The sequence below is a fragment of the Erpetoichthys calabaricus genome, chromosome 1 (assembly GCF_900747795.2).
Source record: "Erpetoichthys calabaricus chromosome 1, fErpCal1.3, whole genome shotgun sequence".
In the NCBI taxonomy this organism is placed as follows: Eukaryota; Metazoa; Chordata; class Cladistia; order Polypteriformes; family Polypteridae; genus Erpetoichthys; species Erpetoichthys calabaricus.
In genome coordinates this window covers 131,683,069-131,697,524 of record NC_041394.2, presented here as the reverse complement: position 1 = coordinate 131,697,524, position 14,456 = coordinate 131,683,069, and the positions used below count along the sequence as shown (strand labels likewise).

General features: G+C 36.4%; 1 protein-coding gene across 1 annotated transcript in view; it reads right to left on the bottom strand.

Annotated features, from left to right (window-relative positions):
- Nucleotides 1–1,064: 1,064 nt before the first annotated feature.
- Nucleotides 1,065–14,456, bottom strand: part of dock5 (dedicator of cytokinesis 5) — a 268,797-nt gene continuing 255,405 nt past the window's right edge. The window contains exons 48-52 of the mRNA XM_028806298.2: nt 14,237–14,403; nt 11,827–11,986; nt 11,595–11,745; nt 11,298–11,398; nt 1,065–7,008 (exon numbers count right to left, since the gene is read on the bottom strand). Coding sequence (XP_028662131.1) covers nt 6,940–7,008; nt 11,298–11,398; nt 11,595–11,745; nt 11,827–11,986; nt 14,237–14,403 — 648 coding nt within the window. The 3' untranslated portion in view covers nt 1,065–6,939. The remainder of the gene's footprint in view (nt 7,009–11,297; nt 11,399–11,594; nt 11,746–11,826; nt 11,987–14,236; nt 14,404–14,456) is intronic.

Below are 14,456 nucleotides of genomic sequence, written 5' to 3'. Positions count from 1 at the left end.
TAGAGGCACAAGTATGAGCACACAGGATTTTTAATTTTCTTTTCCCTCGTGGGAAATGCTTTCCCACTTCCCACAAGCACAACACAAAACTCTTTTCGTCTTTCTCTTCTCTTCCTCTTTTTCCTCCTCCACTCATCCGGACAAGCTTCGTCTACTCCCACCCGACTCTGGCTCTCAGAGTAGTGGCTGCTGCCTCCTTTTATAAGGCACCCAGAAGTGCTCTAGGTGCTCGTTGATGCATCTCCAGCAGCACTCCCGGGTGTGGCGGATAAGTTGCACTCAAGGGCTGAGCTGCAGCACCCCCTGGTGGCGCCCATGGAACAGAACAGCGCTGCTCCCATGGAGTCCTACGGGAAACCGAGGCACCACTGCCACCCAGGGGGCTGCCACCTAGCGTTCCGGGGGAGGTAATGCTCTGGATACGCTCCCTCCCCTGGTCCTTCCAGCTTGGAGGCATCCCGGCCACCTCAACATCTACTCTGTAATAAAACACTAAAGTGTGTGTGTCCAGTCCCCCTCAGTAATCTGATTTGTCTGTCTGGCTTTGTTCACACGATGAAAGAGGAAGTGTGAGCCGCACAAGGAGGAGTAAAGGAGTATGAGGCATACTGAGAGAGTCACCTTCAAATATGGCAAGTATAAAACTGAACAGCAAGTGTGAAAGGTGCCTCAAAAATAATGATAGACTCCGAAAAGCTGGCTTTATAGGAGAGAAGTGGAACGCTGCTGAAGAGACATTCACACACATGTGAATACCAAGGAAAGTAGCTGAAAGTGCACATAAGGTATGAGATAGCAAATATTTTTTTAATTATTCTGTTACCTGACAGGTAGCATGGTTAGTGTTTAATAAATAAGTAAGACTTTAAAGTTGTGAAAAACTGAAAGAATTGTCCGTCTCCTCATATTTGAAACAGAAGTGAACACAACTGTACCAAAGAGGATGATTTCATAGCACTTATTCAACAATAAAAACTCAAGCTCTTTTGCTGAAATCCAGTTTCTATTATAGTGAAATGCAGTTACAATACAATACAATACAATACAATCACTCAAGATCAGTGTTTCTGATAAGTAAAATTATTTTATTGCTTTGTTTCCAGAACACAAAAATAGTCTAGATAATTTCTGTCCTCTTTCATCAAGTGAGACAAAAATATTTTTACATAAAATATAGAACATTTCTGTACAAATAATGCATTCAAAATGATATTAGGCTTTAAAACAGCACTTACAAAAAGGCATCTTTAGGGAAGTGGAAAGCATTATTATTCAGCTTTTTCAGTCCAGTTTCTCTTTAAAAACAAATGGATCAGTGAATAAAACACATTTTGATGAGCATAAATCAGACAACTTTTCGATACAAAATTAAAAGCTTACATTAAAAACAATTATCAAAAAGCAGTAATATCCTTCATCTTTAACAACCTTGCCTTTTTAAAGGATTTGTCAACATTTTCCATTCAAGAACACACATTCAAAATCAGCACAGAAAAAAATTAACAAAGACTAGCATTTCCTCTGACTACAGTGGTTAAAGCAGGCCAGTTGCCAACAAACTTAATCTCCAGGCTGGAATTAAGTGGTCAAAGGACTGGGAGTAGTTGAAATGCTCTAATGGAACCAACAGTTGTCATGTAAAAGCTTTTGAGGCACCTAGTCACTGCACCAGCCCAAAAAACAAAGAAACAAAATAAATAAAAATTATACATTTTTATAGTTGGTGTTTCCTTCTTCCATTGACGAAGTAGAATTAAAGGTGCATTATGACAAGATAAAAGATCTCATGTCACTGTCCTGTCTTTCATTTAGATGTGGGAAATCAAAGAGTTAAAACTGACTGTTGAAACTGTCAAAAATCTTCAAATGTGAACAATAAAAATAAATAAAATATTCTAGGTCAATTACAGTCAAATTCTGATCACATCAAAACTAAAATTGTCTCATTTTCAGTAAAAGAATTGTAAAAACATTTTATTATGAAATCAATAATTCAGTAGAAATATAAACTCTTCATTAATTTACCTTTATTTACAAACTATTGCTCTATTAATATTAACTGTTCTCCAGTGCATTACATCTTCCGGTTTTCTTAAGTTAGTGAGGTAATATGGCTAAGAAATGTGCACTACTGAAGCAGTTATTAATCATGATCATTTAAGAGATGACTGAAGTAAAAATAATAAATAATAATATTCAAGAAAAACAGTGTTGTGTTGGAAATTATTTGGTACTTTTACACTCTACATTGTCTCCCTAACACATTTATTTGTTTTGGCTCAAAAAATTCTGACGCCTGAATAGGGTGAAAGTAAGAATACAAAAAGGAACAAGCAATTAAGGTTACAATCAGTAGGGAGCTGTATGCCTGCCATTCTCTGATGACGCTAATAATATCTCAATATGTGTGTCCAACACAGCATCTTATTATTTTTATATTCCCTGTATGTGGTATGCAAGTAAGTGTTGTGACATAGTTGACAAATTTGATTTCAAGTTTTCAACAGATTTGCATGTTTTAGGTATCTCTAAACTTTATTGGAACATTTTAGGCTTGAAGACTTTATGTACATGGATGTGATTGTGGAAGTCATAACTCATAAACGATAACTCATAATCAAATGTAGCTCTCTTATTACAGTTCTGAAGTGACAGAAACTTCTTGATTTTCAACAAGGTCTCTTTTGTGGGAACTTTCTTTTTTCAGAATGTGGTTTTGATTTTTCTCTGTTAATATTGTAAACAATGTTCTAGCTTTCATTTAATGCATTTTTTGATTTTTAGATGTACGGCATATTTTGAATGTTTAGTTGTTTCCCTCTGTTTCTGCTTAGACTTCATGTTATGTGCACCCCAAAGAATTTTTTTTGCCATTTATGGCATTGCAACTTCAATGTTTCAAATGAAAGTAATTCGGAAGAAAAGATAATTGCACTATTTCCAGAAAAATTCCCAATCAACCATATTTGAACAAAAATCCCCTTACTTGATCCCATCCAACTAGAGTGTCTTGTACCTAATGAAGAAAAAAAAAAGAAATAGCTTACTTCTATCAAGAGAGTACCAATTCTGGTTATTTATAAATATGGACCATAAAGTGTAAATGTGCTGCCAGTGAGAATTACTATATCAGCCTTTGTTAAAAATGGTTCAATGGTTAAATTTTTCTTTATACAAGGAGTTGGAGTATTTTCAAATTTGGAATATGAGGAACTATCCTCTCCTTTATTATGATGGCATGTACTAGATGGAATGTCACTTTTAAACACATGAACACCAAAATAACAAGGTCCTGTTATCAGCTGTATGTGTCTGGGATTAAATATATTTACACACACAGAGAATGAAGAAACAAGATCAGGGTACAAAGCTTTATGTAAGTTGATCACTCTATCATATTCATATTATAAATTCCAGTATTCAGACAACAATTGACCATGTACAGAAGAAATCCTGTGAAATTTCAATAAAAAGTACAAAAAGTTAAGCATCAGTGCTTCTGCTACCTTATCTTTCCATGACATTTTAAAAAACGTATGTTTAAAGCTGCCGGGCAATCACAATCCTTTTTTCCACAATTCCACCAGGAATATTTACAGAATAGCTGTGTTAATTTCCCGGTTCCATCCCTTACACCTTCCAAAGTGATAACACGCCTTGTTACAAATCAAGGACTATGAACATGTGGACTTTTCAGAATAACATTAGAATTTTTTTGAAAAACCAGCACAGAATCTGGACAGAATACTTTGGGGATCAATAGGAAAGTAGAACAAGATGGCCAAGCTTTTACAATAAAGTGAGGCAATTGGTAATCAACTTTGTTACGTAAATTAGCATAATGTGTTTAAAATATGTTACGAGTAAAACATTAAATTAGGCATAACACATTATTTATTTCTAAGAATAAAATATTATTGGTTCTCAAATGCACTCCTCCCTTGAGTGTGGGCATGAATAAGTAATGCATAAAATGACACCAAGAGGTTATTAAATCTTACCTAACCACCATTTTATACACACAGCCTACAAGATGACTCGTGTTATATTTAAACAGTTAAAAGTCTACACTACTTAGCAATAGCACCCACATCTGCCACTATCCTGAAGTGCAAAGTGCCTACCAATATTGTAAGTTTTGCTTATAGCATTTTCAGTGTAGACATAGAGCTAAAGTTTCTTTATCAGTAAAATTCTCATTTAATTACACTGATAAGTATAGCATGTCTTTGAGTGAACACATTCTTGGCAAAAAACTCCAATGCTGTGCTCTCTTGAAGCAGACAAATCTATGTTCTTTATTATGAAATATCAATTAATGAATTGAACTTTTATTTAAGTACCATATTTCATAGAAAAAAATGGTCACAAGGTGCTTTGCAAAGAATGCAAACATAATTAAAACACACTAAAATAAAGTGCGAAAGATGAAAATTCAGATACCTGATAACACACAGGATAAGGTTACAAAAGTAAAAATGAACTGAACATACCCAGAAGCTGACTGACATTAAGAGTTCATCAGCAGGACAGTACAGTTGGCTTCAGTAGAATAGGAATGTAAGAATCAGTTAGAAAATGAAATAAACACAGATAGATGCAAGATAGAAGAGGTAGGTTTTTCAAGCATAATAATAATGATAATAATTCTTTTCATTTATATAGCACTTTTCTCACATCTCACAGCGCTCTCCAAGCCGGAAGGACCCAGGACGCAAACCTATAATCTCCTTACTGCTACCACTGCACCACCTGCATGGATTGATTTGGATATTAAGACTGACGGGATCTCAGTGACAGACTTGGGCAAAGAGTTTCAGAGAGCAAGTGTCACGAACGTAAGTGAGCATCTGACATTGTGAGCAGATGACAGATGTCTACCAGGTTGATATGGGGCAAGAAATAACAGCAGGCAGTCTGGTGTTTTTTGAAGTTAAATATAAAGTATACATACTGTATATTTTATCAGTATAGACTTGCAAAAATTAATGTTTCTGACCGGTTTGGTCTTAAATGTATTGCAGAAAAGGAACTGTCTAATAAGAAAATCCACTACAACACTAGCTTTTTGGGTAATTTCTTAGAATATTACTTAGCTTTTACTCAACTCATTCATATATTTTTAACTTTGCTTGACTCAATTCAGTCCATCACTAGGAACACTCATACATCTACTCACACTAAGTCACCCAACATGCACATCTTTGGGATGTGAGAGTAAAAATGTTCAATTCCATAAAAACAATCTAGCTGTAAATTGTTAATGCTTTTTAAAAAAGACATGTAAAAGTCTTGCTGTCCTCTACTGAATACATAGGTTAGAAATGTAAAGATATAAAAACAGATGACCTGCAAATACATAAACACATATACTTTATAATTACTGACTTTAGCCTTAGTCACTGGAGGAAAGCGGTTTCTTTTACACTTGTCTGTACCCAGTTGTAGCTTTGAATTTCTTTTTTTGGTACACTTAGCAATGTCCGTGTCAGTATAATTCTAGATTCATCCCTCATTTATTTAAGAAGAATGACTCAAATGAATGGGCAATACATATCTATCTTTGCATGTCAAGTTCATTTTTTCCAGTAATTCACATTCATTTGTTCTTCCATTCTCTATTTTGTTCTTATTTATACTCATCCTTCGAGAAGTCATGCGCTCCCATGTTTTAATTCCATTCCATTAGGCTTTTCGTAATGAACCTAAGCAATACAGTACAACTGAAGCATAATGAAAACTCACAAGTAAAGATAAATGGTAATCGCAAAGTGAAATAAATGTGGTTCATCCATATCACTGCACGATACATGGGCCCAGAATGCATTAAAAGCTATTTATATAATGTAATAAATTTAAAAAAAGTCAATCAGACCAGTGTTATGCACTGGATATTACAAAATGAGGAGTGCAATGATATATGTTAGGAAGCATAAAATTAATATTTACAAGCCACTACCTTATAATTTATCACTCTTATGTACAATTTTCTCTCAAAAATACAATTAAAAGCAACTACCGAGTGGGATGTTACTTATATGAAATTAGAATGTCTAGTCCAAACATATATGAAAGACTAGTACCTACAATCGACTAGTTACAAGTTCTTAGAATCACTCTGGGACTTTAATATTGCTTTATGTAGAATTCTGTGCTAACCAAATTAGTATTCACTGATGAGCAAAAACTATTTCATCAATTACATTCATATACTGTTAGTAGCAATGAGAGTGTATGTGGTTGGTGAATATATACCGTATACCTTCTGATACTGGGCATCTTTAAAGTAGGTTTTAATAAAATAAATATAGAGTTAATATCTTAGATATGCCACACGTGGTTAAAAGAGTGAAAACTATGCCAACGATTGGACCATATTCCACCTCAAGCAATTGCTTAAAAAATAAATAAATAATCATTGTCTGACATTATGAAACAGCAGATGCATCCTTGCCACTTTAATATTACTCTGTACATAAAAACTAAGAAATACAGTACAAATAATATTTTCCTTTGTTAAATGCAAGAAGCTCTATGAAAAATATTTGGAGAAAAAATGTTCAGTATTTTTAGCTGTTTCTTAAGAATGAATGGATATTACAATAAATACCATACACTGTACAATAAATGTATCACATTCACACAGTAAAACACATTATAGAGAATGAGCCAAATGAGTGATTGTGGAGTTGGTGACATTACAGTTGAGCTCTTCAAGAGCCATAGGAAATTAGAAACATCACCAGAGTTTAGAGACATTTAGATTCTTGAATGGCCGTGCTCAGTGAACTCCCTGTTGTCTCTCATAGTAGGGGGCGCTGGGCCCTGGGTGTTCACCTCTGTTTGTTATATTGCCAGACAAACACCACCATCATTCTTCAAAGAGGTGTACTTAGCTCCACCTTTCTCAGATGTATGTTGCTTCTTCCAAGAGATCATTCATCTCCTGACTTTAGGAGGAGGATTAGGGGGTCTGGACTCTCCTTTAACTGGCAGTGGAGGAACAATCTGGAAGACACACATGTACACAATTCTTTAAATGTCTGTTACAGTGATTTACTGCTTAGTGCCTAAATCCCTTAAAACATATGTGAGCATGTACAGTATGTGCCCTTAGAACAATCTGAATATATGAGCACGTGTACTCAACAATGTACTGATAGAGCAGCACAGGGATACGGGGACAGAGATATCAACTCCAGTGTGTTCCATTGTTATATCAGATTAGCCTGACTATAAATTTCTATTGTGTATTGTTCATTCCATTACTTCAAAATGCTTGATTGAACCAAGATCAGGTGACTTTGGAGAATACTGCATTAAGAGGAAATCGTGTCACTTTTACACTTTTCTGTACCCAGTTGTAGCACAGAATTTCTTTTTTTTGGTACACTTAGCAATGTCCGTGGCTGTATAATTTTAGATTCATCTCTCATTTATTTAGATTCCTCCCTCATTTATTTAAGAAGAGTGACTAAAATGAATGGATAACACATATCTATCTTTGCATGACAATTTCATTTTTTCCAGTAATTCACATTGATTTGTTCTTCCATTCTCAAGTGACTTTGGAGAATACTACATTAAGTGGAAATCATGTCAATTTTAAACTTGTCTGTACACAGTTTATAGCTTTGAATTTCTTTTTTTAGTACATTTAGCAATGTCCATGTCTGTATAATTTTAGATTAATATTACTGAAATCACTGGAACCGATTCAGGACTTTCCTAGCCTAGTAACATGGAGTAATATCCATATACATGACATTACTGAAAAAAGCCATTTTACAAACTTTACGTTGGTGCCATGAAATGATTTATCTAATCAGCAGTAATGTTCAATGAGTACTGGGATAGTCCTTTGTTCAAAGTATGCTCCGCTTGTATCAAGTAAACTAATGTGTGCCATGAAAACACACCCCACACAAATTCTCTACCACACTCACCATGCACTTTTGATACCTGGCAGAAGCTGCCAATGAATTGAAAAGGCTTCTGCCATATCCTGTTCCTATCAACATGATCAATCACCAGGAATTTTGAATTATGATTAGGGGATGTGTTAACAGTTTTTACATTCCTTCAACATCCAACATTTTTGTTTCTTATCAAAGTGCTGTCACAGTTTCTTGTTTTTCACTGTAAGCAGTGAAACTAAGTTGGATTGCAGGCCACCATACTGAGTTTGAGTCTTCTTCTTCTTTCGGCAGCTCCCATTAGGGGTTGCCACAGCGGATCATCATCTTCCATATTTTTCTGTCCTCTGCATCTTGCTCTGTTACACCCATCACCTGCATGTCCTCTCTCACCACATCCATAAACCTTCGTTTAGGCCTTCCTCTTTTCCTCTTCCCTGGCAGCTCTATCATTAGCATCCTTCTCCCAATATACTCAGCATCTCTCCTCTGCACATGTCCAAACCAACGCAATCTCGCCTCTCTCACTTTGTCTCCCAACTGTTTAACTTGAGCTGACCCTCTAATGTACTCATTTCTAATCCTGTCCATCCTTGTCACACCCAATGCAAATCTTGAGTAAAATAAGTTAATCGTCTTTCGGCAACACTCATGTACTACAGTGTTTGATGACAGACTGTAGCCCATCTATTATTCTGAAGAAGTTGTTTCAAGCTCTAGCAGCCCTTTTCATCAATGGCCTGTTTATGAGCACAGGCTTGCCATTGGCTGTGTGTTTACGTGGTTGCCTATTCCAGATACTGTACATCGATGACACTATGAAAATCTGAGGGGAGTTCCTATTCCCAACACACTCATCTTGGTATATCTGGACACCAACATCATGCTTTGGTCAAAGTTATTTAAATTTTACTCTTGCCCATTTGCCCTCTGAATTGCACCCAGACCTGCCTATTTACTGTAGCCACTTATGCACGAGGGATACTGCCATATTTCAGTTGTTTATGTATGTTACAGTAAGCTCTCAAGTCAATTAAATGAAAGCATGGTATTTTTACATATCCAAGAGTGTCCTCTTTCAAATAAATCATGTTTCCATGTTTCCTACCCTCTTTCATTAATAACATATGTGATTTGTACACGTACTGTATATACTGAGGCAAGCAATGCATCATAGCTAAGTGGATCCGCTTTTATCAAAGATCACACCTGTGTCGATCCATATACGGTGAAAGGCTCATTATCACTGGATAGCTGAGGTTCAGAGCATTCCAATGATCTAGTTGTCCATGATTGGTCATTCATACTCCATGTCAGAGCTGTGTGTAAAAGTGCAAGGGGATAGTTCGATTGATGTACAGTAAGTCTTGTTTTAACTTGGGAAATGTCATATTCTTCAAAAAAGAAAACATACAGTTGAGGAGGTCCAAGAAGAGTTATAGAATGCTAGTGATACAGAATATGAAGACCTTGAGTCAGATTCTGATCACAGTTAAGACGCTATTTAAAATGACATGTTTGCTGAAGGACTCAATACTATACCTGATTTGTAAGTACTGCTTAGTATGACTTTGATGTTTCACAATGTGCAGATTTAAAGCCTCATGGGTTCAGCTACCATACCCAGATGCTATCTGCTTCATGTTCTCCCTATGTTAGCTTTCTGAGCAGTGCTCTTCCAATTTCAACTTAGAGTATTGGTAATGTTTCTTGTGTACTGTTAAGCTGTACCTGCACCTCTCAAACTTTTACGTGAGGTCCTCCACTTCAATTGAATGTCACAATATTACATGGCTTGTGTTGTTGAGTCTTGAGCTCATGTTAGAAAAAAAGCAGTTTCTGCTACTGAGTTGTCTACAGTATACAGTAACCCCTTCACCCACCCACTGAAGGGAATTACAGCGCCATGTGATTTTTTTTTTTTGTTTCTAATTGCACTTGCTTCACACTCTCCCCCCAACAACCTCTCTTCAACTGAAGGTTTTAAGGTGTCGCCATAAAAATAGAGTCACCAGTAATTTGGTTCAGCTTCTAGCACTGTTTCTGATTCTGCCAGTTTTCCATATGCATGTTAAACATGTACTGTTTAGGTTGATTTGACACTCCATATTGGCCCCTGTGTAAATGTTTTAGACCAGTCTTTCAACCTTTATTGCTTGAAGACATAGTTTTACCTAGTAAAGTTCACTGGTGACCCACATGCAGAAACACACATGATTATAACTAAGAAATAAAATGGAACAGTGACCCCTTGAAATGAGTGCTTGGTGAAGCAAGCAAGATTAGAAATGGGATAAAAAATCTTGCACAGCTCTGTTGATCCCTGCTATGGAGGTGGCGAGGGGTGGAGCGTGATTATATCGTCAACAAGTCTGTGTTTGCGACCCAGCGACAGCCATATGCAATCCAAAAGTGTCAGAGAAACACTGCTTTAGGTGTATGTGTGGTGTGTGTGACTAGCACTGGGACCCTGACCACAGCGGTTTCCTGCTCTTCACCCAGGGTTTTCAGGATAGGTTTGTCTCCACACCCATAACCCAGCACTGGAAGAAGCTGGTATGAAAATGTATGTACAGTACTTTGATTATACTATACATGAAACACTCAAAAAAAGCAACAACAACAAAAAAACAATACAAAAAAAAAAACACACTAAACTTCTGTTGGGCAGCTGCAACAGAAGGCAGGGGAAGATGTGCGAATTTCAGCACAAAAACCCACTCTATTATCAGTTGTCCAAAATGTAAGGTTCCTCAGTGTCTAGTGATTATCTCAAAGACTGGCATGAAAAATAATTTTGAAAGTAAAGATTTTCTAAAAAAATAAATATATATAACTGCAATTGCAATACTTGTTTTGAGAGATTGTTTAAGCGTAAGTGACAATTGATTACTAAAAATGGGGACCCCTTATGTAACAGTAAACAGCATAACTTTACAATGCTATGGAGTATGAAATCTAAACTTGGTACAGTAATTGCTGGGATGCAAAATAAACTTGATTCCATTGTTGTGCATCATAAATTGCCTTGGTTATGTACTGTGAAAATCCAGTTTATTGCAAAGAAATCCCTAACGCACCATATTTGTTATTTAGTTAATATTGGTGTCAACAAGGATTTTTATTCATATACTTTCTTTTAAAATTTTGGAGTGTTCTACCCTTCAGTCATTTGCAGCCTCTTTATTACATAAGCAGAATAATAGCCCTTCATTTTTCGTTATGTAATTTAGGTGTACCCTTAGCGAATAAGAGGTTAATATTTAAGTGGCTACTCGTGTCTTTTTAAACTAACACAATGAAGAAAGAAATGCAAAGTTTTTGTACTGCTCAATTGTCACATTTTAAGATTTTTAGGCACACTAAAATGTTTTTATTTACCTCAGAAGAGTTTCTCTGAATGCCATTTTTAGGGGGCATGGGGGGTGGAGTAGCTTGCACATCATAGGCTATCTCACTATCACTGTTTAGAGATGAAAAACCTGCAAAACAAAAGGATGGATATATAAAATAATTAATGATGCAAGTTAGAGATTACAGTGCCAGATTCTAAGGTTGTGCTGATTCAACCAAATAATTTTTTTTTATCATTCTGATTCCTGATTCTTAATAATTGACAATATGATCGGGAGATTGTGATCACTGAACAATGATTTCCTTAAGTAATTTAATACTCACTGGAGCTTCTTAGAGATTGTAAAGTCACAGGATGAGGGCCCACTGGAGGGGCCATATTAAGTTGAGAAGGAGGACCTTGAAATAATGATAAGGTCATCCGACGGTCTCCTAATTGAAGGCTTTTTGGACGTTGTGGCCGGTCTGGAGATGTCTAATGATGACAAATAACATTAATATGTGACATTAACAAACAGTCAATATTTTCCTCAGGAGGTTTAATTTCTTGACTTACAACTCCATCTTTGTCAACTTCTCTTGCAGATAACACTTGAGATTTGCTGATGCTCCATTCCCTCCTGTTCAACTTAGAGATTCTGTTGTCACTCTCGAGGGGTTCTGATACTCTTGAGATAACGGAATTTCTCTGTTCATTTACCGTACCCAGTAGAGAACTACAATAAGTTGTAAGGAGAAGGAACACTCAATGTCATTGAACATAAATCACAATAGTTATTACATAAATATAGAAGAATGTATAACTATTATTTCTAAACTGTGCTATGCATTATTCTATGTTGCTGCTTTCTGCCTTGGGCTACTTGTGTCTCTCCCAAGATTTGCCTATGAATTAGAACTGCAATGAATATCAAAACATTGTGCATACCATTCCATGAGGGTTATCCAGAAAGTTTTTCAACCCATTTTTTATATTTGCTATTAATTTATTACACAATTACTTTAATATGTATTTATTAGTCTCCACGTTTTTGGGCAAGAGAAAACAAGCACATGCGTCCACTTGTTGTACCAGTCTGAATCAGTTTCCTGCAGCTGTCTCTTCACTTCTTCAATAACATGTCATCATTTGCAAATCTTTTCACACAGGTGGCATCTTCAAGGTCTCTAAAAAAGTGGAAAAGTGAGGAACCAAAGTCTGGTCTATAGGACAGATGGGGATTGTGATTGCTATTTGGGTTTTCAAACCTTTCAAACATGTGCTGTCCTGATAAAGGAGGATTTGAGCAATATTTTAGGAGGTCAGACTCTCCCTTAAATGCTCGTGCAATGTTTTAAGAGTTTGAATGTACAAATCTGAATTCATGTATTGACTATGAGGTATAATGTCTACCAATATCACCTTTTCGACATTCCAAAAAACAGTGGCTATGACATTCCTTGCTGAAAAAGAACTTGGAGGGTGCCATTCCAATGGAAATGTTTTGGTCTGTGCTTCAGAGTGATTATTATGAGTCTATATTTTTCAATCAAAGGAATAATTTGAGTGCGTCATGTTTTCTCTTTAATCAATGTATAATATTGTTGTTATTTTTTGTAGTCTTGTTGGGGATATTACCATGGCTACTTTTTGTTTTCCTGTGTCCACCACCATTCACTTTGTAGTTGGTATTGACATTTGTTGTCTATCACTTGATTGATGGTGACACTGAGTAATCTTATATATAATTCGCCTGCCTCCTCACTCACTCACTCACGTCTGTCTGAAGCCGAATGTGCAGTCGACTTCTGCGCAGCTGCCCAAAAAACCTTAAGAGGCCGACATCGCGGCAGGCGGCGGAGTTACGGCTGCGAAAATTCAAAGAGAAAGGCGACTTCGACCGACATCCAACCCCAACATCGCGGCAGGTGGCGGATTTACGGCCGCAAAAATTCAAAGAGAAAGGCGACTTTGATTAAAGCTCTAGAGGCCTGAAAGGCGATTTCGACTACAGCTCGAGGCCTAATTACGCACTCATTCAATACACCTATATCAGGTTTGTGGTTCTTATACTTCATCTTACGTTGTTGAAACGGGCTCTTTCTCTAGTATGTCATAATTTCCACAAGTATACAAGGAGTCGCAGTGGTAATCTCAACGTCTAAGAATTTTCTGGACCAACTTGAACCTTGTGATACTGCTTTGTTAAATAGGGAAAGCATTGTAAAGGACTCAATAACTTTTGTAAAATGCTTTTTTACTTTGTGTTTTGTCCAGCGTTTTTACCTAAATGATTGGTTTTCTGTTCTTCAGGTTCTGACCTAAACTGGTACATTCAACTACTTTTTTGCATGTTCAGAGATTCATTACATTCTCCAAAAACAACCTTTCTAGTCCTTCAGGATGAGTCTTTTCTTTGCTTATGACAGCAATCAATCCATGTTTCACCTCTAGTGATTCATGAAAAAAAGCTTTCACTATCATCCATGAAACAGGATAGGAATTCTGAGCACACCTCTTTCCACACAGTTTTGACGTCTACATTTAAGGAATTAACCACGCACACTCTTTTGAAATTTTCAAATCAACCACATAATAAATTGCATACATATCCTGTTAATTTAAGCAAATATAACAAGTGTTGCAAAATTCCATGGGTAGCCCTCATTCTCTCATCGTTTACTGGATTAATACAACTAGAATTTTACTCTAATGTCAGAAAAGATGCTTAGATTCTGTATTCTTACAAGATATATTTTCCACAGTCTAAACAAACTTTCTTCTCTCATTTCTCTTCTTTCCTTGAAACCCTCACCCAAAGGAGGGTTCCAAGTTCCCTCCTTATAAATCTGTCACTGCTCATTTTTACATGTTAACAGCTATAATAAATCTTTTCTACACCACTTAAAAACTACATATGAGAACTGACCATGAGACAAGGCAAACAGAAACAGAATAAACACATGGAATATGATAGTGAACTGACTCATCGGAGTTGGGTCTGGAAGAAGTACTGTCTGAAGAGACCGAGCAGCTTGACACCCCTGATGAGGCAATGGAGACACTAGAAAGCCGTCGCAGTGTTGAAGACATAATGTAAGGCATCACCAAAGAACCAGCCCGACTCTTCTTGCGCTCAGTTAAGGAAGAAGGCTAAAAGAGAAAAATTTTGAAATGTACACTTAGTAAAGCAATGTTCTTATTCA